The sequence below is a fragment of the Strix aluco genome, chromosome Z, assembly GCF_031877795.1.
Source record: "Strix aluco isolate bStrAlu1 chromosome Z, bStrAlu1.hap1, whole genome shotgun sequence".
Classification (NCBI taxonomy): Eukaryota; Metazoa; Chordata; class Aves; order Strigiformes; family Strigidae; genus Strix; species Strix aluco.
In genome coordinates this window covers 23,570,015-23,597,308 of record NC_133971.1, presented here as the reverse complement: position 1 = coordinate 23,597,308, position 27,294 = coordinate 23,570,015, and the positions used below count along the sequence as shown (strand labels likewise).

At 41.9% G+C, this 27,294-nt stretch overlaps 1 protein-coding gene across 2 annotated transcripts in view; it reads right to left on the bottom strand.

Annotated features, from left to right (window-relative positions):
• The window catches only part of SNX30 (sorting nexin family member 30), a 64,006-nt gene that overhangs the window by 21,959 nt on the left and 14,753 nt on the right, over positions 1-27,294 (bottom strand). For both annotated transcript variants that reach the window (XM_074812336.1, XM_074812337.1), the window contains exons 2-7: positions 21,869-22,057; positions 15,354-15,464; positions 11,514-11,672; positions 8,508-8,703; positions 7,689-7,888; positions 2,285-2,371 (exon numbers count right to left, since the gene is read on the bottom strand). In XM_074812336.1, the coding sequence (XP_074668437.1) occupies positions 2,285-2,371; positions 7,689-7,888; positions 8,508-8,703; positions 11,514-11,672; positions 15,354-15,464; positions 21,869-22,057 (942 nt within the window). The remainder of the gene's footprint in view (positions 1-2,284; positions 2,372-7,688; positions 7,889-8,507; positions 8,704-11,513; positions 11,673-15,353; positions 15,465-21,868; positions 22,058-27,294) is intronic.

Sequence of the window (27,294 nt, the reverse complement as noted above, 5' to 3'; positions counted from 1 at the left end):
CTTTTTTAAAACTCCTCTATAGCATCATTACCAAATAACAAATGGTACTGAAGCACAACAAATCCAGCATTTATTATGCAACTAATCTCTGTACATGATATTTTTACCTTCCTAGTTCTCAGGAAACATATACTATTCCAAGCCTTTTTTTTTTCTGTAAATGCACATGGTCACCTTCTACTTCAAGTTCTGCACTGTCATATTTACTGTTCCTGTTGATCACCACACTGCGAAGCCCTGAGGCGAACAGAATAAGTTAGTTCAGAGATAGACTTCATCTTACCAAAAGGAAACAATGCCTGCACTTCACTACATTGGTTGGATTACTGCAAAACCAGCTGAGCTTAGGTAAGATGCACTTCACCACTATACCTGTTAGAAACAGAAAGGCTGCAGACTCCACACTAATACTGGTACACACCACAAACTATGCTTTTGGTGTAAACCTCAGCATTCTGAGCAGTATTTGCTGACAGACATTTACAGCAGCCCTACAAGTTTTCTGCATTTATAGGCCACTGAGTTCTAAACTGATTATCCCGATGTTAGAATGACCTAATGACACCAGAGCTTTGTGAAGACAATCAGATTATGTGTACAGTAAGTCCCAGAATGCCCTCCAGTGGAAAAGATTAACAAGTAACAATAAGCCCTTATTCTGTGATCCGCAAGTAGGCCTTTTTCACCTTAAGGTTTTGGTTCCGTGGCTTGGGGGTTTTTTTGGGGGGTGGGGTGGGGATGTGGAGTGTGGTGTGGTGTTTATGGGGTTTTTTACATAATTTCTGCCAAATCAGCTAAATAAAAGGAACACAAATGGCAATCACTCACTCCACAACCCTCTCTCTTCGTTTAGTTTCCAGCAAGTCATAGCCAGGACACCTCACTAAATGTAAGATGTACTGCTAGCCACAGCTCTGAGCTAGCAGCTCTTACAGATGAGGACATCCCCTCCAGGTGGAAAGGATCTGAAAACCACGAGCTACTATTTCATGAACATGCAAGGAGTTCTATTAGTTTGTTCAACTTCATCTTGTTATCACAAAAGACTTATGTTAGAAAAAAGGTATAAGGAGTTGCCGAATGATATGCTTATACTGTGGAGAGGAGACTAAGTATTCAAAAAATTCTTAGACAGCTATTTAAGTTCTGTGCTTTACACAATGTTACTGAGAGGTAGATGCAAAAGCCTTTTAGTAGGTGAGAGATTAAAAAATTCAGCAGTTCCACTGCATCAAGATCTTGATAATGTAAAATGCTTAAAAATCTCATCTGGCTTGCTGGATATGCTAGATTTAGTTCCCCCTATCCTACAAACAACTTGTTAGAATACCTGTTTATATAAAGCTACATTGAGGAAGTAAGAGTACATACCACACCAGTCAGCAGTGGAGCAGGCAAAAGACCAAAATACAAGAGCACCACAAGATACCTAAAGACACCACTATTTGTAGAGTCCATGACAGGCCACAAGATCAGAGAAATACTAGTTTGTGTTTCTATGCTCTGGTCCTCTTCAGCTTCTTAGATTAAGGACATTACGTGAACCTCCTGTAAGATTCTTATACAGTAGTCCTAATACTGGAAAGTCATCCATTAGTTATTAACACAAAGATGAAGGGGAACCAGAAAATCCCAAGCAGAGAAAGGGAACAAGCCTGTTGTCATTGCTGGTTAAAGCTGCAGTGATTTTAAAATAGGGCTCTTGTGCATTGCTTCATACAGAAAGCAGGTGGCAGCATAAACACACCAGTACACAGCTTTGCTTCTGCATGAAGCCCAGCCAGAACCTGTCACCAAGTGATACCTGTGGTGTCTGTTCACCATCACACAGGAAAAGCTCCTTAGCAGAAGGAGCAAAATATGGAGTCTTCCACAGTCAAAACAGATGTTCTACAATACAGTTCAACAGTGACAGGGCTAGGGCCTTAACTCAGCTAGCTGACATACTGCTAAATCACTAGGGACTGTTCCATCACTGCTTCAGCCCGTGTCACTGAACACTCCAACCGATTGCTGGCTGTTGTTCAAGTGTTACACAGGTCAGAGCCATCCTGCTCTGAACGGTGGGAGATCAGTAGTACAGACATTGCTAAACTGATTATATACATTCACACCTAGGTCTTTATTTCACACCAGCTTGCCAACAACAAGCTTCTGTTCTGACAGAAATTGCTTATACTGCAAAGAAGCTGCCAGACCCAGCAAAGCAATTTCTGTTTCTCCATTCTTCTGGGGAAGTAATGTAAGTGCGAGATGGTTTTTTAGAGTAGTTTTAAGTGCTAACCTTTGGACGGTCTTCTTTTTTCAAGGCTACTGCTTCCAGTTTTGCTTCATACTCCGCTTGAACTTGGTCTCTCTTCTTCAATACATTCTATTGGCAAGAGAAGAGACAGCTGTGAGAGGGATTCTTTTGTTCCTTCCCTCCCCACCCTGCAAGTGCAAAGTGATACAGCTTAAGTGCTAATTCAGTCCAAAGAGACAGTCGTACTTACTTTGTCCTATTTTACAGTATTTAGGGAGTAGCTTTTAAAAAAAAAAAAGAGCACTTGCTTTACAGCAGCTGGCAGGATCAGATAAAATTCAACTTTTGGACAAGCTGGAGGCATGGAAGATAGAAGCTGTCATGTAACCCTGAATATAATCCTAAACAAGTTCAATTCAGCAGTTGACCTATTATTAGCATGAAAAGAATATAAACAAAGGCATCAAAGCTGTCAAGGACTAGTGCAAAGCTTTGGATAGCCTCAAGCAGCAGACAACAGCATGGACTAAAAGACAGGAAGGCCACCACAGAAGGTATTACATCTCCCTTTTCACTTGAAAAGGCTCCTCAAAGTCCTTTATAGCAAGCTGTTACATTCTCATGTTAGAACAAAAGTAAGCTTTGCTTTTAGATCAGTTGGGGGGGGGGGGGGTTGGCTGTTGGTTTAATTAAAAAAATTAAAATTGTGAAAAGCACAATTTACATGAAAAGCACTGAACTACCCAAGTGAGTTTCACAAGCAGTAAACATTTTATTGACAAAGTGGTCTCAGGATAGAGAGCAAAAGATGCTACCTTATCTTGTACTACATCAACAAGCCAACATCTCCACTAAGGTTATACTACAATCTTACAATTTAAAAACAACCACAGAAATCAATCTTTTTAAGTATATACTACTAAAAAAAGCAGTTCTGTGTCTGCAAGAGTGAGCAACTTATTCAGTCTTCACAAGGAAACAACTAGTAATTTTTTTATAACTCAGTTGATGCAAAGTTGTTATTAAAAATGCTCAGAGGGAAGTCAGCCAACACTCACTGCCAAGGCACCTGTAAATTTGAACTTCTCTTGCAGCTGACTTGGCCAGTTCATGCTTCGAGTCTTCCCTTCTGCCACCCAGAAGGCATTACCCATCAAGACAAAAGCAGGTAACTAGTCACTTTATAGTAAAGCAGGACTAGTCATGTGCACTGCTGCCTGTAGAAATACCTCTTTAAAAGAGTAGTTCTCAGAGCTCTAAGAGCCTGTCTAGCCAAGATCTGTTTCTTAATTGAAGATGTACAAACCCTGTATCTACTAATCATCATCTTCCCCCTCCTCCCTCTTAAGCCAAGGAAAGGTCACCAGTGCAGTTGCTCTAGAGATAGGAGATGTTGCAATCAATATTCTTACAAACCTCAGCCCATGATAAATGGGAATGGCACCCTGTCCACAAAGTTGCTATTGGTTTAGACAAAAAAAGGGGGAAAAAATTGAAAAATTCACCTTCAACAGCTTAACCCTCCCTTTTGACCTCAAAGGGATGCAAGCAAGCACGCCATTGGTTGTGTTTGCTTGAAAAACCACAACATTCCCGTTCCTTCTGGAATCTAAGCAACTATGTAGAATAGCCCTTAAGTGGTTGAGGTTACCAATGTAACAAAAGCCTGAGAGATTTTACAGGTATTTCTACTTCGCATTTCCTCTTGAACCCGAGTCAACTGAAATTTCTTCTCAGAAAAAACACTGCCTTGAGCAATTGCATTCAGCCTGCAGTTAGTGCAGTGAACTGGATCTGTACCAGGAGTAGCCAATGATTAACAGTTATCAGCAGACTAGATTCAAAGAGCAGGTGTCTTATTTCTCCTTAAGTGCCCAAGTCCATCCACTGTGGACAATTAGGAATATGCTTCTGAATTCAGCTTTAAGTATCCATTAATGGCTGACCTGTAAGTGATGAGAAAAACATTGCCTTCCCTTTCACTTGTCCCGTATGTGAGAGGAAGTGCTTCCTCTGGCACCTCCAGGCAATCTCTTCTCAGTTGTAGATCAATGCATTAATGCTTCAGCAGCTCCTCTGAAAAGCTCTATGCCAAGTATCCCAGACTTACCACAGCCCATGCAATACTTCCACTAGTTAAGGCCGTACTTAGAAAAAAAAAGCTTAAAAACAAAAAATTAAAAATTTTTAAGAGAAGTTGGAAGAAACCAACAGCAAACACACACACACACACACACCAAATTTCAAGTATTTGGGGACAGAACTAAACCACTGGTCCCTGTACAAGCAAGACTTAACTTGCTTTCAGTGAGGTAGGTCCTCCATTCTATACTTAGTTGAAAGATTTCACCTTGGCCCACATCTCTGAAGGAGCTTCTGGAGTCTGCCACCAGCCTCCTTCCTCAAATTGCAATCCTATGGCATTTACACACGGCATAACTTCCTCCTATGACTAGACTTCACAAGAGGATCCTTATTTACTGCACACCTTTAGAGAGGCAGTTACCTATCCATGTGGTGCTTGCTTTAAACATGCATTAAAAGTAATGCCCAATCATACAGGTGGGGATCACATCATCTGATAAGCCCTTCTGGCAGTGTTAAGCATACAGAATTCATGTAACATTTTAGTATCAGTGCTGAATTATGTAGAGCCGAGTTCATCCTCTGCACTTGCCTCCCTGGGGAACACCAGCATACCTCAAAAAATGTGGTACCACACGTTTGCTGACAAGGGCCTCACTGTACCAGGATTCGAGACATCTGGCCATCTCAAACACAGCCTGTGTTTTAGGTCTCAACTAGACACTACCAGCACACATTTTAACTCAAGCCCACAATACCAGCCTCTCCCCACTTCTGCAAATCTTTCAAATGAACCCAGAGATGGGGCTTTCCTGAAGTCAGCCAATATTTATTTCAACCAAACTACTGGACTTTGCCTCTGTATGTGCAGTTACCTCAGGATGCCTCCCCTCAGGTATAACAGTGCTCCAGAAGACACTAAGGTGAATACTCATCTCAAACAATGAAGATACTCTGGCAGTTCTTACTCTGAGGGACACTCATCTAGTTGGAGATTGCTCTACGAATCAACTTCCCATACCTATACCTGGGGTACATCATGGAGAGAAAGCTATCAAGGTTGCACTGAACTCTTAGTACATACCAAGCACTTTTATCAAGGTCCCTGTCCAAAAGCTGTGCTCTGAAAGACCTAAACAGACTTTAATTTCACAAGCAAGGCCTCACAGCAGCTGATGAATAGGACTGCACTGCTAGTGAAGAAGATGGCTCTTTCAGCAGAAAGCCTCCTGCACTCAAAGAGTAGCCTTCTTTACAGTTGCTTAACTCAGTTTTGTGAAGTCTGGGAAGACAGTCTGTAGCTGCTTACTGCAGAAATAGCAACAGACTGGTATTTTCTAGCATAAGAAAACTGCACTTCATATGACCTAAAGAGATTTCGATTTGGTATTTGCGAGGGAAGGAAAATAGGAACAGTCTGCCTTGGCTAGCAATAGTTTTTAGTCTTGATTTTCAACAGAGTAAAGCTAATGGAGATGCTCAAACTGGACACTAAGCAGCATAATCTTTATCTGCTATTAACTGCTATTTTGCAAGTGTGGTTTCTGGATCCAACGAGTTCCAAAGCACAGTATGTTCAGTCCATTACCAGAGAATAAATGACAAGAAGAGTGACTCCTTTAGGGCACTAGAAAGTAGAGTCAGTAGTCTAAAAATTAAGCTAAAAACCAAGGGTTTTTTCAGCAGAAGAGGTACTTCAGGCAGTTAAATACCACTTACCACAAAGAGTGTGGTGTTAAAGACTCGAAGCTAGTCTACCCCTTGGCTTGGAGAATGCACTTAGTGTCTTTGCCATCATCTGACAAGAGTCCTTTTAGAATGGGGCTGTCTCCAAGCCAACAGGTAGTCTAGCTGCAAGTCTTTAATGCCTCTCTCCCTCTGGTAAGTGGTGTTTAACTACCTGAAGTACCTCTTCAGCTGAAGAAACCCTTGTTTTTTAGCTTTTTTACCCCACAATTGTGAAAAGCGCCTCTCACAACTCAGTTTGCCAGTTCAGATGCCATCTTGAGTAGGCCATGGCATTTGTAGGATCAAAAGCTAGATGTTCTGGGCTAAAAGCTTTAACCATTAGCCTCATGTTCTTTTTATTTGTTAGTACACACACCCTTCTTCCTACAGAATAAGGATAAATCTGAACACCCTGGGTCTTGAAGGCTTCAAGCTACAGCTCAGGGTGTTCTAGCAATAACTGGGTGTTAATAGTCCTGTAAAGATAATGTACCTCACTTATGCTGGGGTCAATACCATAACTATGAAAGCAAAGAGTATACACAGGGAATTAGTGCAAAGCCTTCTGCAAGAATACTTCAGCCAGGCAAGACAGGAGTCATACAACTAGCCATCTGAAGCTGGGAAAATAAATCTGAAAGTAAGCATTTTATTTCTCAGTGTGAGAAGTATAGGATGACTAAGATTAAGGTGGAAAAGAACGACCATGTTAAGACTGTAGGTTTACAACAGGCTATAAGATCTTTAAGGGAGTGCATATCATAGCCTCATAATGGTTGTTCCAAGCAGAAAGTCCACAGAAGGAATTTGTCTGTTAGTACCCTATAGAGGGACTGCTATAACATGCTGTACCATAAGCATGTGGTGAAAAGCTCCAACAGCCAACCTAGAAGCCTTGGTTTCAGTTTTCAGTGCAGTTAACTCAGTAATGCTTTTCCCCATGCAATGGGATTGACTACCAATGCTCCTTAATTCAAGAGAAGAAAAACTGCATTGAAGTAGCTTATACTGCTTATGCATAAGCAGTAAGATACCAAATTCTTAGAGAGATTAAAAGGCAGAGAACAACACCTTTATGCAGTTACTTGGTATGCAGACCTTAACAGAACTTTACAACAGACACATCCTGTCTGGGGTTATGGGGATGAGAGAGGAAGCAGTGTCTGTCATTTGGCCACATGGTTCTAAAAGGAGCCACCCATCCCTGCCACATACAAGTGACAGAAGTTGCTAATGCTACCTTTCCTTCAGGGCCAGACACTGACCCAGTAGTGAAGAGCTGAGCCACAACTGACTTTCTAACAATTCAAAGATTCTCAGCAGTCACAGATGTCTCCTATGGAGTACCACCTGCCACTCCGATGAAGGAGCAACTCTTCAACACTGTGTGCACCTTACCATTATTGACCTTAGGTTGACCGAATAGCAGAGCAGATAGCTTGTGCTACCCATGCAGTACTCTGCTACTAAGCATACACAGTTTTGTTTTATGAAAACATGCTCTGACTTAATGTATTATTTATTTCCCCACTTTTCACACCACCAACGCTTCTCACTATTAGAAAAATAAAGTCACTAATACAGCATTCCGTGCAAACACCATAACAGTGTCTTCTGCCACAGGACTCTTTACCTTCATCGACTCTGAGTACAATATATATTCCCTAAGCACAGGCAAGAAGTCTTCCGTCATGTCTTCACTGAGTTCTTCAAGAGCTGTGCAGCAGTTCCCAATACAGGCAGATACCCCTTCCAGTGGCTCCGACAGTTCAACCTCCAGCCCCCCCCAGGTTGAATAAACAGGTCCATATTCTCGTAGTTCCACCAAGTATTCTGCAAGAGGCAGAAAGAAAAGTAGATTAAGACAGTAAGAGCGAGGCACAAGGATCTGCAAACAATCACACCAAGCAGAAGAAACTATGTACCAAGCTTGGCAAACATTAACTCCCCCAGGAGTCAAGTCTTGTGTTGCATTAGCATCTTAATAGACAGAGCTCTATGGCTGCACAGGTGACAGGTCCAAGTTGCCTTCTGCTTAAATGACCATTCCTACAAGCTTCCAATACAAAGACACCTGCATCTGTGCAGTAGCCCAAGTCATGTTTTTTAAAACATATGTAAAACTTGGCTCTGCTAAGACAGGTCTGTAAAGGTTATCATCATTTAGGAATTCCATCTGTACTCCTCCACACAGAATCTACATGTTTTAGCCCCCTCCCCCCAAAAAAATAACTCTAGTAAGAGAGTAGATTGATATAACAAGATCGATTTCAAAAAACACTTGGAGAGTTGAGCTAAGGTAAGATACTATGGTAGGCTTTGGGCCTGTTTTAAATCTGCAAGAGGCATTAGATTATGCTCTGTGTGTGGCTCATTACAGGACAGAATCAACTGGAACAAGATGGGGAGCACTCAAGCTGAAGTATTATGAGAGGGCACCTTGTATCCTTACCCAACTGTTCCTTAATAATTCGTTGTGCTATTCTGTCAATGGTACCAAGTTTCAGAGAGAATGTGTCTAGATACTCCCCAATGGCTGCAAACTCCAGTGGCCGACTTCTTAATTTGTAGCCTCCTGTGACGTATTTGACAGATTCTCCCATCTTCGATAGCAATGCCATTCCTTGCTTTTTGTAGGCATTAAGATCCTATGAAGTTAAAAAAGTTCAGAATATTTCACTTGCGTGTTGGAGATTAATACAGTGAAGGATACTTTCCAGTCAAGATCAAATTTTGTGAAAGCAATAGATTACATGTGACATGTAGCCTTGGACAGAACCTCACTTTGTACAAGTTGTAGAGCTGAGCACAGTTTCAAGACTACCTCTATATGGAGACTGGCTATCCAGGAGAATGGTATGAAGTACAGTATAAATGAATAAGCAGTCCACTTTCGCACGTGGCCAGACTTTCCCATGTTCCTGTACTGTCACCAGGGAAGTAGTGATATTAACAGCTCTGTTTCCACCAATACTGTTCATGCCATTGATCCACACATACTTTTAAGTCACTGCCTATGATACCAGTATTATGCAAATGCACTAGCTGGCTCTGATGACCCAGTACAGAGCTACATATTGCATGTCTATTTGATCAGCAGCCTCCTCACACTAGTTGTGTGGTCGGATAGGAGGCAGGGGAAGACTGTACATGTACAGCACAGGGAGATTAGCACTGTTTCTCTGCAAGGCAGACTGCAACTCAGGTTGGGTCACATGTAGTCATGTTGCCTGCACCGAAGGCTTAAACTTCCTTGCCAATGCTTTACATATTCGCATAAATCAACATTCAGACAAGCCTATGTTAACAAGGTTGTTCACCTACAATCTTCAGGGGATTTTGACAGCACATCAGAAAAAAAAACGGGTTTAGTTAGCCAAAACGCCGTCCATTTTTCATTTTACTTCTTCCAGCAGAGGTCACTATTCAACATATCAAACTACATTACCTATGCAGCTTGAGGGAGACATGTTTTCAAACCAAGCAGGCCTACCCAGGTCAGGAATCAAGACATGGTATTATAGACTAAACTTTTAAGTGTTCTTTAAGAAATAAAACAGCCATCTTCAAAACATGTACTATGGCATTCTTTCCAAGTACTTATGTATAAGTCAAATGCAAGTCTGATTAAAAGAACCTGATATCTTAGCAGCTACTATAATTTTGAATTATGCATTGGTTCCTGTACCCTTGCCTTCTGCCTGTCCTAAGCTCTACCTTCAAGTAGGCATCAGAAGACAACCCTTTAACTCAAAATTATTCACTCACTCTCTCAGGCATTCTGGTCTGTTACTGGTCCAAACTGGGAACTTGAAGAAAGGTTGGTTTCTCAACCAGAAGGTGGTCTTGTGACTTTCTGCAGTAACTAAATTCTGAAGCCCTCGCACACTGAACTGACACCTCGCTGCTGCAATACAGCAAGTTCCGGCACTAGAGACAGACAGAAAAACACTTGCCCTTTTTCCCTCAGTCTCCCTGGAAGTATTCTCAAGGCAAGCCCAGTCCAGGGCTTAGTGATAAAGTCACAGAATCATCTAGGTTGGAAAAGACCTTGAAGATCATCTAGTCCAACTGTTAACCTAGCACTGACAGTTCCCAACTACACCATATCCTTCAGTGCTATGTCAGCCCAACTGTTAAACACCTCCAGGGATGGTGATTCCACCACTGCCCTGGGCAGCCCATTCCAACGCCTAACAACCCTCTCTGTAAAGAAATACTTCCTAATATCTAGTCTAAACCTTCCCTGGTGCAACTTGAGGCCATTCCCTCTTGTCCTATCACTTATTACTTGGTTAAAGAGACTCATCCCCAGCTCTCTGCAACCTCCTTTCAGGTAGTTGTAGAGGGCGATGAGGTCTCCCCTCAGCCTCCTCTTCTCCAGACTAAACAACCCCAGTTCCCTCAGCTGCTCCTCATACACGTGCTCCAGACCCTGCACCAGCTTCGTTGCCCTTCTCTGGACACGCTCGAGTCATTCAATGTCCTTTTTGTAGTGAGGGGCCCAAAACTGAACACAGTAATCGAGGTGCGGCCTCACCAGTGCTGAGTACATTTTACAGGGGTGGGAGAAGATGACTAAGCAGCTAAGAAAGTTGCCTCATGCTTTGACAGCTGAAAAGCAGAACAAAGCTATCTGACATTTAACTATCAAGGTACTAAACGAATTCTGCATTACTGGCTTGATTTCAGCAGTTAAGTTCACCATGGAGGAAAAATAAAAGGGAACTGGAGATTGAGTCTCACATTACCAGCAAGCAGAGCATGAGCCTGAAGCAAGCTCAAGTTGTCACATTTGAGTGAGCTAGCATAATGTGACATTGGAAAGATGTGCTTCTACAGCTCTCCTCACTTATCAGGTCGAACCCAAGCATGACTGTAGGTCCTCCTAGTCTTATTTAAAATGCAGTTCAAAAGACAAAGAAAATTGCACTGTTGCTGGATGAGTCACACAGAAGATAAGCATGACGTTGTTGACCAAGAACAAACAAGAATGAGGTCATCATGCTTAGTTTTGAGGGCAACAAGTACAAGCAGTACAGAAGGCACGAACGTGAGAAAAAGAAGAAATTTGAAAGCTTTTGTCAAGAGACATCTCTCCTCCCCCACCTCCCTCCTCCCCAAAAGAGGATTTTACAAAGTCCACAATTTTCTAAATTCTGAACCTCTCTTGCATCAGAGGAGCATGTTCTGGACACAGGGATACAAAACAAGCAGGTCTGCAGACGACCCCTCCCTTGAAGCAAAGGAAACCCATACACAACCCCAAAGCTGTCAGACGCAGGGGTCTGTCACACACAATATTCAAGGTCCTCAGCAACTCTCTGCTATTTTAGGGGAAGTTCCATCCTGCACATGTAGTTTTATTAGTGCCTTTAAACCTTCATTTCAAAAGAGACTGCAAAGGTCCCTATTGTGTTGTCCTGTCAATGACTGTGTTTGGAAGTTATTGGCTTACCTTGGCTGTGAGAAACACGTTGAAGTGTTCATTAAAAGAAAGCACTGGGTGGTCAGTTATTCTCTTCAAGAATTTGTCTAATGCCTTCCTCCTTGTCTCCACAAACTCTTCAGAAAAGCGATCGACCACACCCTTCACCACAAATTTCTCAGGAAGAGGCTGTCAGAGACAAGCAAAATGCAGAAGATTCAGAAGATCAAAAACTTGCTTCTGCTGTTTGGAAACATACAAAGAAATCAAACTCCAGTCTTAACAGGAGCTGAAGTGTTATGTTTGCTAACAGGAACCATACATCAGATGGCATGCAAGCCCTGCTTTGAATTACCCTTTAGCTGGTCTGGCCTAATGCTAGCAATTCTACAGAGGGGCTTCAGCTGAGAGCCACACCAGTGAAGCCCAGACAGTACTCACCATAAGTACTTTTAGCACAGCATAGGGTGTTCCCTGCTACTGCTACTCATGTTCAAGCTCCAGCTCTAAAGGAGATGCCAGTGAAGGTGCACACTATTCACTACAGCAACGCATACACACCCCCATCCCAACATTGAAACAAGGCTGCTCAGTCCAAGGAAACTCAGAAAACGTAACAATTCTACTCACTCTTTTCACCCCCCTTCTGAACAATTTAGAGCTCCTGGACAGAACCCTTCTAGGGAGAGGTGATAGTCTTAGTGATAGCACCACACTGAGCAAAGACAGACGAGGCTTGACACAGCAAGTGGTCATGTAATCCAGGCTGCAACCTTCCTGAAGCATTTGCACACTCAGTCATCTATCATAGCTGACATTCCTGAGCACGTCTTTGTAAGTGGCAAAGGTCTGACAACATATCTACCATTTCATCTTACTCCTATTTTGACTCCACCAGTTCATTTCCGCAGTTCAGCTTAACACGTAAGCCCAAGTCTGCCTCCAGACTTGCTAGTTCTGCAGTACCTCCTGTTACACTTAGACTCCAGACTTCAAAGTACCACTTCATATGGAAGATTAACTCTAAGTTTCAGCATGATTAGTTTCAGCTCTACCACTTGATCTGCTTTTGTTCTCTCTGGACAGCATGGACTCTAAGATTAATATTAGTTTTAAAATGGTGCTTTACATTTTTTTCTTGTGAAACAGTCCACCCAGACACATAATCTGCTTACTCTTAGGCTAGCAATAACAGGCATTTTCATCAAATCAGAAATCAGGATTCTCCTCTGCAAAGAGTCTTTGTCACCTGAAACCTGTGACAAAAGTAATTCAAAGAAAGAAATTGTCCATGCACATACCTTTCCCACCATACCCTAGCTGATGTGGGATGTACATGAAGATTGCACCTTCTAAAAAAAAGCCAGCATGACTTAGCTGCAACACAGCTAGATTTTGAGCACTATGTTTAGTTCTTATAATCTAAGACTTATTATGCTTAGCATTCAGATCAGTCATTCTAGTTAAACCACAGTAAGATACACTCTAATTAGACTTCCTCAGAAGAATAATGCTTAATGCAGTAGTCTTCAGGGAGGAAGAAACTCTCTTCCCTTGCTTTGTAAGCTTTAGCCGGGACTCAATACTTCAGGCAGTGACTTCCTAAGCACCATATGCAGGAGGAAAAGGACAAGCTGGAAGACTAGTTTAAAGAACCCTAGATCAACCAGACACATGCAAACTGGCACTGAATAATCACTAAAGTTTGAGCATTTGAGACCTGCAGAAGGATGCACCTCTATTACAGAGACTTCTGCCATTTAACCTGGTTTTAGCTATAGCTGTAGTTATAGTTCTTTACATTTTAGGCCTTTGGAGGTCCATCCTGAGTAGTCAGTACACACAGCCAGCAACTTATATATCCTGCTTTAACTGTGTGTTACTTAACTACCTTATAGCCTTCCAGATTAATAGTCTACTTTTCCCTGCTGTGACATGTGAGCAGAGTTCACTGCAGTCAGAAGTGGCTTCAAGTATCCAAACATCACAATCCAAAGACAAGATCCTTAGCCATGTTAGACTTATCTTTCTAGTCTAGAGACAGATCTAAGAGCATTTTTATTGTTGTTTGAAAAAACATATTAAAATAAGTTGCAGATCGTTTAAAAAGTAAAAATCAGTAACCAACGAAAAGGAACCCATATTCAGTTTAGTTCGGGCTCCTAAGTGTAGGCTATCATGACTCACTGCACTGAGAAGACAAATCATTTGTTGAAGGAAGATTTTAGGCAGAGTCATTATACTGAGATTAATAAGACAACCCCCTTCTGGTATTTTGTTAGACAGAAGGCCTCCAGGGACTGCAGTATCTCCAGTTACAGATACAGACACTCTTAGACTGGTTTGAAACATCCTTTCAGAATACACTTGAGTCACAGTGCACCTGAAACTGCCTTTAGCTTCTATTGTCCACCTACTTCTAGGCAATAAAAGCATAAAGCTTTCAGTAATCTCCCATCACACCACTGCATGGAGGAGTTTAATACGAAATTCCGTAACTGCTAAGTTGTGCATAGATAGCTAGAAGAGGGCAGCACATCCATATGCTTTCACTTTTTCTAGAAGAGAGGCACTTAAGAGATTACTTTGCTCTGCAGCCGGTTTCATGTCCGGTATTGGAGCCACTTGTGCCAAATTTGCTGTTCTGTGTACAACAAATTCCAGGTCACAGCAAAGCAGTTTGATTCCCTGGCTGTGATTCACCTTCTGTGACTAGACTATTATTTATTGCCTTGCTGCCTTCAGGCAGGACTAGCAGCCTGTTAGTACACTCAAGAATCTGCAGAAACTTAACCTCAACAGCTCCAGATGTTCAGAGAACAGGGAGGGAGAAAAGAGGGTCTGGGCAGACAACATATTAATCTCATGTCTCCACCTTACCCCAGCAAGCTCACACTCTCTTCTATTCTCTCTACCCCTGAGTAAACATATTTGCTGCCAGATAGTGGTATCACATGATTTTGTGAAGTATTTCTTATCTTTGAGAGACTAAGCTATTATTCCACTGAGAGGCAAGTCCCAGAGTAATTAAGGACTTAAATAGCTCTCTACCCTGGAATAGTCTAACTAAATACTTCTCACTTAGCCTAGTCCTTGCTGAGGGAGGGAGAGCAGAGAAACTTCGTCACCCTATCCCACATATGCAAGCTAAGGTATGCTAGCAGTGTTGCTATTTCCCAACAATTCATCTCCTACATGCCTTTTTGAATTTCTTTGTTCAAAAGAGCTGATGGTGGTCTCATAAGCTTCCTACCTGTTCACATCTTCCACAGCATGAAAAACCAACCTCTTCGTATCACATAAGGTGGTCAGACTGCCAGCTTAAGTGATAAGATGGGGTGCAGTAGTTTAGCTAAACTCATTAGCTAAACTTCTGCCTGCTGAAGGCATGTAATAGCTGCCAAGCCAGAGGCTAAGATTCATAAGTCTGCGATATTAAACGTTAGGTTTTTTAATACTCTTTTAAAACCAGCTCAAAAGGCCATCTTGAAAACTGACTGAGACTAGGACTTGAAGTACCTGTGTGGCCTTTTTATAAGTCTCAGATACTTGGAAATCTAGATGTAATAATTGAACAAACAGATGAAGCATATTCCATTTATGCCACAACAGATGTAGTTAGCACAGACACCGCCCTACAGGAGGCTGTCAAAACTCACCTCTCAGGTATGCTGCCTAAGAAAAGTCTAAGCTTCATAATCAGTCAAGAATGGGAAGCTCTTCCCACTCCACTAGAAAAGAATGAAGTGCCATATTTAAATCTAGATACTCAAGAGAATGAAATACTGTATTTAAACCTAATGAGACATATCACCCTTGGAAGACAGATACAGAACTGTCCTTAGTAGCAGATCTTTGCTTACTACCTACGGGAATGAGATGTGTTGGCTGAGACTCTTCCAGCTTGTTTCTCAACCAGTCGAAGTCCTGGTATCGCCGTCTGACAGAATACTCCGGCAAATCAAACTCTGCTCGTGTGGTCTGGAAAAAAGAACAGGATACACTTAGTGTGCACCAAAACCTTTCACTTCAGAGCTTATCAACAAATGCAGTACAGCTATCACTGGCAACGGTGAGGCCAGACAAGCCTTGCACAGGGACTCTATCCCCAAAATTGTGTTTGCAGCCAACATGAGAGAAAGGTCCTCTGGCCTTTCAAGCAGTAAGAAAGCCAACAATTAGAAAAATTATTACTTGGAACTGATGAGTTCTTAAGACCTATTCGTACTTCATTATATGTTCTGTTCAGATAAACTCTATGGGAGGAAGATGTAGAGAAGGGAGTACTGTGCATCATGTTAATCTCTTGGCAGTTGAAAGCCTGCAGGGAAGACTGTATGAATTCTTATTCCAAGGTCAAGACTGCTTTTAACTCTTGATGGCTAAATTAAAGCTATTTAATGATTTGTTTGTTCAATGATGTGCATTAACTATGTGTTAAAAAAGTGTTTCACCACTGCACCATATTCCAGAAGTGACAGGCTTATTACACTCTTTCAGACCTAAAAGGTTAGAACATAAGCCATTGCTAGGTTTGCCAAATTACTGTTTTTGTTGATTTCTGAGGAAGAAACAAGTTTGTTTATACTAAGTTTCTAAAAATAAAAAAATAATGGGCCAGACTTTTTCAGGGATTTATTGAAGACTACAGCACAGTAGTGCCTTATTAGAGATAAACATTAAGTTCATAGAATGGTTTGGGTTGGGAGGGACCTTAAAAATTATCTAGTTCCAACCTCCCTGCCCTGGGCAGGGACACTTTCCACTAGACCAGGTTGCTCAAAGCTCCATCCAACCTGGCCTTGAACATTTCTAGTGTTTAAAGTTAAAGATTTAAAGTTTTCATTCTTTAGGTCAAGGAGTTAAACTTGCCATTACAAGTTTGGGACAGAAGGTAAGTACGCAGAGAAACTGCTGGCAAATGTTTTATCCAATCCTCAAACAGTTCATGGCCTGGAAAGCCAACTGCATGGGGCTGCTTGCACAACACCTACTGCAAGTGCCTAAAAGCACTAATGAAACTAGGATTCTCTACTAAAGAGCTTGGTATTGCAATAGTCATGATTGGAAGGTAGACATCCTACTGAGAAGCACAACTCAGAGAAGCCTAGAGAGCTATATTTAGTTATTTGCAGCATCAAGACCATCATACAATGAAGGTGATGCTGCAGTGCCAGCACACTACATGTCTACAGCTAGACATCAAAACCCACTGCATTCTGGGGAACACACCAGTTCTCCTAGCTTTGAACTGGTACCGAGTCCAGCACTAGGTTGCTTTGCTACTCCTAGCCACTACAACTGCCTGCTAAATTCCAGCAGAGATTTTGTATTTAACTTACAGACTGAAAGCAACCGCCACATATTTGGAAAGAGCCAAGTAGCAGCATTTAGATGCAATCTACCTCTCCACTTGGTCTCTGAATGGCTCCAACTCTTCAGTTACTGCATGTTACTCCCACTAATCCCCACTGGGGATCCTGTACAAATTCTATGCCAGAAAACTCTTTCTAGGGGGAAGTTAGCAGCCTTAACAGACTACCAGCAGAACAGTAGCTCTAGTACACTATAAACAGCATGCTAATGTGATATTACCTATAAAATGGTTTGGTTTCTAGAAAATGAAGGCATAAAGAGACAGAAAAGAAGAAATCAAGCTCATGTCTTCCCTCCTCTGACCTGCTAGCTATGGTAAGAGATATCCATGTTAGTCCATGGACTAACATAATGAATGCTTACCAATGGAGCAGCCATGTTTGTAGATGAGGGACTACCAAGACCTAGATATCCACTGTGGATTTGTGGTTCACTCAGATACACTTCAGAGTAACACCAGCTTATTTAACATGTTAGAGTGCCACACTATAAATGAAACTTCTGAGACTTCACATGAATTATTTTCACTTGTTTTGAGTAAGAGACTGAACAGCATTACACTAGAACAAGATGATTCACACACATGTAGCCAGCCCCCATCAGCCAGTGGTGCTGACTGCTTTGTTCTTTTAACAGGGCAGTTATAACTCAGCCTTGCAGGAGAAGACCTGAAATTAAGAAAAAAAAAAAAAGAAAAAAGTAATGATTTAGTATTGGGAAGAGCTTTTGTGAACCAGCTGTCACTGGGCAAAGGCCTCTTAAGAGATCAGACAGTGAGTGAATGTGAGTTATCAGGATGTATACACACTATACTGTCTTATCCTGCAGCATGAGGATGAAGGTAAAGTCTCCCATCTGTTAGTGCTGAGAACCTTATTGACCAGTATTCTGCTAACAGTTAAGGAAAACTGTATAGGTACTATTCAGTCTAGAAGTAGGAAAGCAGCGTAAGTCCCAGTGTACAAACTTAACAGTAGTTATTGTTTGTCTCTAGCAAACTGCTTTTGCTGCCTTTACATCACAAGCAGATTTGCAAAGTTTTCCATATATCAGGTTTTGTTCCTCAGAGGGAGGCAGATGAAAATACATCATAGTCATCAGCATTTCAGTGTTTGCTGTACAGGCTGTCAAATCTAGACAGCAAATAAGCTTTTCAAAGACTATTTGGACAGAGCATAAGGGCTCTTCAAGGCTTTAATGACACTTCACTAATGCTGAAAGAATCTGGATCTCAGATCAAACTGTTCATTAGCTTAGCACAAGTTATTTTTTCCAGACTGCACACAAAAGGGAGGAGGGTCTCGCCGCTGTCCAGGGATGGCAAGTGAAACGTCTATGCTTTTGACACAGCTGAATTCCTCCTGCTTTCTTAATAGGATCCATAAATCTCATCTTGCAAGTACACATGTCTCTCCCAAAGGAAGCTGAGAAACTTATGAGGCAGATATCAACCTCCCAAAAATAATGGGCAAGACATTTTCAGGGATTTACTGAAGACTCCAGCACAGTTCCACTTAAGTCAGCACTGCAGTATTCTGGGCTCAGTTTTACTTGCTGGAAAGCAGGCAGGGTTACAGACACTTTCACCTCTGTTGTTGGAATAGTTTTGACTTGAGGTAATATTAAGGCAATCACCAAGTCTTGGTCTTGTGTAAGATTCTTGTCTTTCAAGAAAGGAGTTAGCAGCCAAACCTAAAGCTAGCCTGCGATGACTATGTGAAGTATTTTTATACCCCAGTTCCAGTCCCTTACTTGGTATGCCTGATTATGGATTCCCCTCCATGTTACTATTTAAGTCTGGGCAAAATCTTCAACTAGAAAGAGGAGAATGGCAGAGAGGAGAGGGGAGCAAGGTTGGTGTTCTTAACAATTGATTCATTTGCCTGAAATAGCTTAGCCTGTTTGAAAAAGAGCTCATAGCACTTACACCTGCTCCTCTCTAGAGATCAAGCTGTTTCATGTGCTCAGGTAATCTACCCAATGCATGCACTGTAAGCAGGAGGAGAACAGAAAAAAACCCATGACCACTACTTCAGTATTGACTGGTTTGAAAGCCTCTCCCTTCAAGCCTGCAGAGCATCTGCACAACTGAGGAATAGCACACAGCTGTTCAGATCTCCATGGGAAAAGGCACAGAAGACAGCCTTGCTGTCCTAGCAAGTAGAACAAAAATGAAATTAGAAGTACACTTACTTATGTTTCCCTTCGGAGAAATGACTACATAAGTGTAAGTTTTATTTCCCCCGCCTCCTCAGAAAGACCTGCTTGATAAAATCCCTCTAGAGTGCACCTCAGTCCATCTGAAGAGCAGAGAGGCGTATCATCAAGAACACCCAAGACACTTCAATCATGGTAGCAAAACCAATTAAATTCCAACACAAGTTTCAGCCACCTTTTTGATTTCACCAGTCTCCTGTATAAGAAAGCTGTTGTTAGCAAGAAGAAAATAGGGAATGAAAGAGTCAAGAGAACCAGGTCTGAATCACTGTCTTCATTATTTTGGGGATTCCCATTACATTCTTTAAATTCACTCCCCCAGAAGACAGGCTGGGGAATGGTACCTGGCTCTTACTAGGAAGCCGTAAAAGCAGGGACCAGGAAGCTTTCTTCTCAGCTTCTCTGCAAGCCATTGTTTCGGACCAAATGTTTTGGACCTTTCCTCAGCCACCTACTGACAAAGGTATCAGATGAGAAATCTGGGGCATACTGCAAGACTTCTCTGTTCTGCTGTTAGAATAAAGGACCTTTCTAAAGAAAAAAACAACACAAACCCAAGACTGTGGTCAGGTTACATGCTTCCCTGCACTGGTGTCCAGTCACAGCTACAAGCACATTTTACAACGCCAGCAATTACATTCCCCTCTTCCACCTACTGATGCTGCTTTTCACTGCAAGGAAGTCTTCAGCATAACTCATTCTAGGACCAATGTTTATTCAAACCTTTGAGGTTCCAGTAGCATTCTTAAGTGGAGAAAGAAAAAAAAGCAGCCATCCCTGCCTCCTCATCCAGAGTCACCAGAGAGCCTTTCAGCCCTTCACAGGTCTCCAACCCCTCTCATGCAATGCTACAAGGCAGGTGGTGAGAACGTATGGCCTTACACTGCTAACAAGAGCAAGGTATGCTATAGAACTTTGACCTACAATCTGGAGATGCAAGCATCACTCATTCTCATCCCTGTCTAGGGATTATTCCTGTGCGGCTTTTTTGCCATGTTTAATTACTGCTTTCAGATCCAATGGCCAATTGGGCAATTAGTTTGGCATCAAAGAGGTCTTGTTCATATGACAAGAATGAGTCAGACCATTAATACTGTTAGTCTTCCAAAAAGTCTTTTTTAAACAATGGTAGATAGTGCTAGAGGTGCTGACCCTAAAGGTTAGCCAAAAGTTTACAAGAATAATAAACCTGAAGAGGTGAGGCTTTCATAGTGATTGGTAAGAATAAATTATGCACTGTTTCACAATAGTATTGTAATGCTATAATACAGCAGATTTATGTGCTACAGCGAGATCCTAAATAAAACAAGTATTAACAGACAGGTAGGTAGATATGCAAAATCAGGAGTACAGGATAAGGTTTTTTTAAATTACAAGACAACACTGTTGGATAACTCATCTGATCTAAATACAGTAAATACCTCACCCACGCTCCGGAGTTCAGCTTTAAGAAGGAAGGGAACCCTCATATGAACTCACAGGTTTCTAAGCAAAGGAACATTATTTGGGTGCCACTGCGTAGAGATATTTTATCTTGACAGAATAAATGGGTCTTAACTTAAGGAGAAACAACTTTACCTAATTTTAATCATTTGCCTGTGGAAAGTTGCATCTCATTTTGCCCTTCCTATTGCTTCTGATCATATAACAGCTGAAGGCTAAGTTTGCCCAAGTAGAAAAGCTTTCTACAATACCTGTTAGCATTTTCTAGTAGTTAAGATACAGCATTTCTTGCAACATTAAGACACTTAGAGCAACAAAGAACGACAGGCCTACATTAAGTGTGCAGTAAGAGGTAGCTACTATTTTAGAGAAACCACATTTTCTCTTGTGCAGTCTGAGAGCAGAACTTTGGAGTAGACATTTTGAAAAGAGTGGCCTGTAAAGGCTTCCTTATCTCAAAGGAAAATATTCTCTCCAGTATAAGTGTCATCTAAGTAGGCCAGAGGAACATTAATCTTTTTGGACAAGAGGATCAAGTATATTCCTAGTGATGTTAGTGAACACTTTCTGCTTTAGGTAACTACAAGTGCCCAAAACAGATGTCAACATCACCTAGGAGCTGATGCTAATGGGAATGAGCTACTTAACAGAAATCAACATTCCAGTTGTGAGTGCAGTGGACTTTTCAGATCACTTCTTCTATTAGCGTAATTAGATTGCATTAATGATTGAACTACAACACATGCTGAAAAAATCTCTAGCACATTTCTTTTGGTAGGCAGTAGCATTCTTAGGCTACTTAGTTTTAGCAGCAGGTATACAGTTTTCTGTACCAACAACTGCATGGAATCTAGTTTACAGTCGAGGCTCAAGATTATGATTTAGGTAAATGGCTGATAGAGGAAATATGGTAAACACTTAAAGGAACAAGCTCAAAGCACTTCAGAAAATGATAGACAAAATGTGAGATGATTAACAGTGAATCATAAGGCACATTCCCCTTCAGGGAAGGTAACTCAAACCAGATGGGTGTCAGATTACTTTATATGAACTAACTTTCAAGTTAATGAAAGAAACTGGCCTTGCAAGTTTACAAGCAGTTCTATTTAAGAGTCAGAGACAAAAAACTAAGCTGACACATTAAAAGTTTTGCATAGTTTCATATACTGAAGTAGTAACAGTTATGCTAAAAGAAGTCACACCTTCAGCACATTCACAAAGTACTGAAAGACACTAAGTTCTTGTCCTTACGATAAGGAAATACAATGCAAGGCATAGATGTCTAGAACATGCCCTCCTAAAAGAACTCCCCAAAGAAAAAAGTACTACTAAAGAACATGGTTTTGTACCTTTGTTGTAACCCTGTACGTGATATATGTCTCCATTGTGCACACGTGTTTTTTGGGATCATCAACAGTAACAAAGAGGTCTCTGGTTTCCCCATCCAAGTCATCATCCAGCTGCAGTCTATTGAGGAGGGATGAGGAGGAGGCTGGGCTAGAAGTGTCCACAGGTGTTCCATTGGGTAGACTGAGATCCTGTATTGGAAAGGAAAAAACAGTAAGTCTTTAATAAGTGAACAGATTCACTGTGAAGCACAGTATTCTCAAAGACACCACTGACAAGCTTCACTGGCATATTACAAGGGCTATTTATTTCAGCAATTCCAAGGATCACCCTTTTACAGGACACCTGAGCAATCCCCTAAGGTCTGGGCTCTGAGCATTAGGTTGTTCTACTGTTTCACAAGTTGAAGAGAAAGCACATTACCACCATACCTCCCCCTCAGTATGGCACAATCTGGTTTCTGTTCATGAGTAGAAGTACTGCTGAACCAACAGTTCCTGGTGAGACTGAACCAACTTAAGACTCTGAAAACAAAACAGCCAGGCAAATTAGGAGGCCTACTTATAAGGCAGGCTTCAGGCAAAGTGGCACCAGTTCAGTTGACTGGAATGAAGTCAGACTTCACCTCTGGAGACTCCTATAGTAGAGGAAGAAGGGAAAACTTGTATTAGAGGCTTCCCATCCAGTCCATTAACTTCCAAACACGTTGCCAGCAGTCAGAGACTGAACTGCCATCACTGCACTACAGGACAGTCACAGATGACACATTCCAGCATCAGCATCTATGAATATCTCTCTTCTGGAGTTCTAAGGCTAATGAAAACACTGTGTTTTGCTTGGAGGGGTCCTCATTCCCATCCTCCCAACTCCGGGAGTATCATCCAGTGCTTAGGGAAGACAGAGGCTAAAAGAACCAGCAAGCGGCTATTTTAGGCAGAGACACACAAGGGTTTGGGAAGTCTGTAATTCCTTGAAACTGACTCAGCAGCAGTGGAAACAAAACAAAACTTCATAGCCAACTTGGAACATTCCCACACCTTTGAGTCTCACACTTTGATAAAGACCAACTACTCCAGCTAGTGGTTACTCCACTTTGAATAAATATCGCAGCAACTTTACATGTTCTCTGCTCCAGTTTTGTAGCAGAGGGAACTGACAGCATGTGACAAGTCGCACAGTATGTAGGAACGTTTGACATCAGTATTAGAAATTCCCAAAGATCCATGGCTCTTCAGAGAAGAGAGAAGGGTTTTTTGTTTGTTTGTTTTAACTAGTAGCACAGTAGATTTACAGAGAAAGTGTTTCCCTTGTAAGGACAAAGGTTCCTCTAGCTGCTAGACAGAGAAACATCACTACAGCTAAGCAGCACATAACTAGAAGTGTTTCAGTTTTAGAATTACTGCTTAGCCCCAGCTTCACACAGCCTTTGCGGCTAAATGAATCGTGTAATCTTAGCAAAGCAATCCTATTTAGGTCAGATCCTCTTTGTGCATCAGTATTCCTTATGCAATTGTGGTTTGCATTCCAGCTGGACAAGGGAAGTCCCTGTCTTCAAAAGAAGTCCTCCTTTGTTCAAGGCTTCAGAATTACAGGTGAGAGCTTCAAGTTAAAGCTACTTACAGAGGTCTGCCTTTGAGAATGGCTAAGAACAGGGCTAAGTTCCTACCAGTCTTTGTCACAAACCCATCATGGGAGTACTGGGATTTTACAGACAGCCCTCTGGCTGTTGCAGTCCTGCAGAATTATGGTAGTATTGCTCTTCACCTTGAGGACTGCCTTATGAAGTAGGGAGAATAATGCTTTAGCCTAGACATTTTGAGAAAAGGGTGATCTAAACTATTGCTGAATAACAGAGGTTAGATGCATTCTCCCGGCTAACACAATAACACTCTGAATTGGTTGCCAATAGATGAGACACTTCAGATTTAACTGGCAAGTGAGCAAGAACTGGAAGGCAGGCAATCCAATGCTCTCTTAAGAGGAGGGCAAAAGAGCAGGATGAGCATGGCACAGCTTGCCAGCTCATATATGAGGTAGACAGCTTGAACTACACAAGCATCTGGCTCAGACTCATAGGACCATGTACAACAGGAAGAAGCAATGCTACAATAACTCAGCAGATAAGGAGTTCTGTTGGGAGTTACACAGACAGAACAAGCAGAAGACAGGATAAGATTAGCAACAGGAGATGGCTTCAGAAAATCTTCCGTTCAGCTAGACAGAAGAATTTGGCTGAGCAGAGTAAAGTGCAAAGCAAACCCTGGGACACTGCAGTAGCTGTAGACAAATCTGTTCCTGTTTCCAAAAAGGAAAAGACAGCTCTTCATTGCCCATGTGCAAGAAGCATTAGTATAAGGCAAGTTGTGCCAGAACTGCTGCCAGTCAAATTCTAAGCTTCCAGCATGGAAATGAATTAGCTTGTGGAAACAGCTTAAGCCTGGTTGCACAGGAGATCTCAAAAGCTTGTAACAAAACCCTTTCAAAAGAAAGCTTAAAGAATATGATGGAGTCTGATGAAATGATACACATCTGATACAGATGAAAACTCTGTATCAAGGTGTCTGAACAACTAGAGGAAGGACCAAAGATGGAGCTTGCAGCCACTTGCATGAAGTTAGCAACTTTCCTCACCAATTCTTTTGGGAGATAACAATATCTTACTAGCATACCTTGTACTTTTTAACCAGGGTGGAGGTTTGTGAAGGCTGGAATCCACTTCAGTCTACTTGAGTGTGTTCCTGTAGTCATGGGTCCTGTGGAATGTCTCAGGTCATAAAATAAAGGCTGTGATAGTTTTACCTGATCTCAGCCTTGCATGAAACACCACAGATTTAGATCAAGTAAAGCTTCTAGACCAAATCTGGTTAGGAACAGGAAGGCTGCTAGCTGTGGTAGGGGGGAAAGAACAGAAGATGTGTACACTGAAAGTACTACTGTGCTATACTGCCTCATCTGCAACAGCAAAACTCTCCCCAGCAGTCACAGCTGGCATCATGCCCTGCTACTTGGCTAGTTTTCAGTAGTTGAAGGCCAGTTTAGAAGCTAAACATTTGTCCTTCTTAATGGGTGGAGCCTCCTAGCTAACTGCACAACGAACAGCACTTAGGACTGCTGAAACTTCTTTTAACAGTAGGCAGGATCAGTTTGCTGAAGTCTTATGCTATTGCTAGAAAGAGGTAGGCTTTGAAGCATCACAGCAGATGGCCTAGCAATCTAAGTCATCTCAGGCTGTAATCCTTTCAGCAAAGCACCTCCTCATCATGTTAATTGGCACTGGCTTTCTTCCATGGGACTTGGGGATTTTTGCAGTTGGGGAAGCAAGACTGCAACATCTGTTCTAGTCTGCTTTTACCACAGAAGGAGGACTGTGCCCTGCAGAGCCTAGCAGGAAAGGAGATCTGCAGCCATCTGCATTTCTACTTGTCAATGTAGTTATACCATAAGCTTTTGAAATACTGACTAGTATTAATTGTTTTATTTAACGGTGACTTCAGTGCCAAGGATTCATGCATCAGCTTCACCTTTAGTGCACCAAGTAGCTGCTCATCTGCTGTTTTAAGTACCTACCTGCATTATCAAACATCAGCACAGTCCAAGTCCCAGCAGGTACCTACTGCTCAAAGCTCTTCACAGAAAAAAAGCCTTTTCGTCACAACACCTGTTATTCACAGTACAGTCACACTGCCGTGAATCTGAGCAGCCCCACAGGGTGGGTGGAGGGGAGGCTGCTTCTGGCAGCCAGGCAGATGGAATGGAGGACAGGTTCTGTCAAGACATTCTTCAAGCCTTAGAGAGCATCCACCAAGGCCCTCCTCAAGTTTCAGAGCTTTTTCTAAAGTAAAGATCCTTAGACTCTGTCCCTCACAACCTCAGGCCAGTCTCAGAGCTTTGTCACCTGCTGAAGCAGGTCAGATGAAGGTCTAGCAAGGCCTGAATCACAACCTACAGCAGAAATAGCACGACATTCAGACCTTCAGGTTCATGATTTACTGGTTAAGTGCTAGGTTTTTGTGTACAACCACCTACAGGCAGACTCTTCACACATCCCTACAGAGTTTGCAGGATTCTTCAAGACACCCAAATTTACAGGTACATGAGATCAGATGACTCTAGCAGCACAAGTTTGGTATCCTACAGTACAGGGTAACTAGGACCTTAACTGCCTGTGTTGGAAATGCATGAGCCCTCCAAACTATACAGGCTGCTATCTGGTAATGAAGCAGCTTCACATTCTTTTGTTGTATTATACAGTCCAAACACCTTGACTAGTTAGCCTGCCCAGAAACAGATACTAAATGTATCAAGAAGTTAACATTGTCCAAGTTTAAAAATCAGCTGAATTTTATAAACTTCAAGTCTGCATGTGACATGCAAAATGAGTTGGGAAGCTTCCAGCTGATGTCATCTTCTCCCTCCTTCATTCTCCCAGGAGATTTTCCAAGATTCTAGATCTACAGAGCAGCTTGGATCCACATAAAGTGAAACCTCAGGAGCTTGGTATTTGGCCTTCTGGATGGCAGCCTACCCCAATGGAGTGGTACACACCAGAGAAAGCATCCAGGATTCAATCCTTGAAGGCTAAAAAAAGGTCTAGAATTCTGTAGGTATTGGCTTATTGTCAAATGAAGATCATGCAGTCTCGTAAATTAAGTGCAGCTAGTCAATACTGCAGCTTCTACAAACTATGTTAGCTTTCATCTATCCTTTCTTAGTAAGTCTAGAGCTCAGACAGCAAAGCTCTCTAAGCTGTAGCCTATAAAGGAATTGGAAGAGGTGCTTCAGCAAGGTCTTCCAAGCACAGATAAACTCATCTCTGGACAGGTTAGCCTGAAACCACCTGATGATGCAAGCACATTGCTCTCATTCAACAGTAGAAGACATTTAGAAATGTTGTTGTTTAGAGGCAAGAGGTGCACTTAACCCCAAATATCCCCACCTAACTCCGGAACCTTACAGCCAGGACTGTTCTACTCCTAGAGCCTCACTGCTTCACTTCTGCAATACAGAGTGCTGTACCCCTTCTTCTGTTTCAAGGCATTCTGTTGCTTTTTGCCATCCATTTCCCAGAGAGACACAGCCACAGATATAGTCATGTCATGGGGACAACAATCCCACACAACAATTGCAGCTGGTTTCTGGAATAGTCTTACTTCTATACCTTCAGTACACCGCAATAAGCCATAATAGAATTGTTTCTGGTGACTGGAAAACTAAAATGGTTTAGATGTGAATATTCCCAAGAACACTATAAAAGTTAGCATTTAACTTGGCTTTCACAGACCTGTTCATAGCACTACTTGTCTTATCCCAGCAAGTTTTGAAAGCAGATTTTTTTTTTTATTTATAGAGTTCTCTGCTACTGGCCTGTACAGGTCAGCTCTGCATAGAAAGCACCCTTCTGTCCTCCAGTCCATCTAGATCAGTTCAT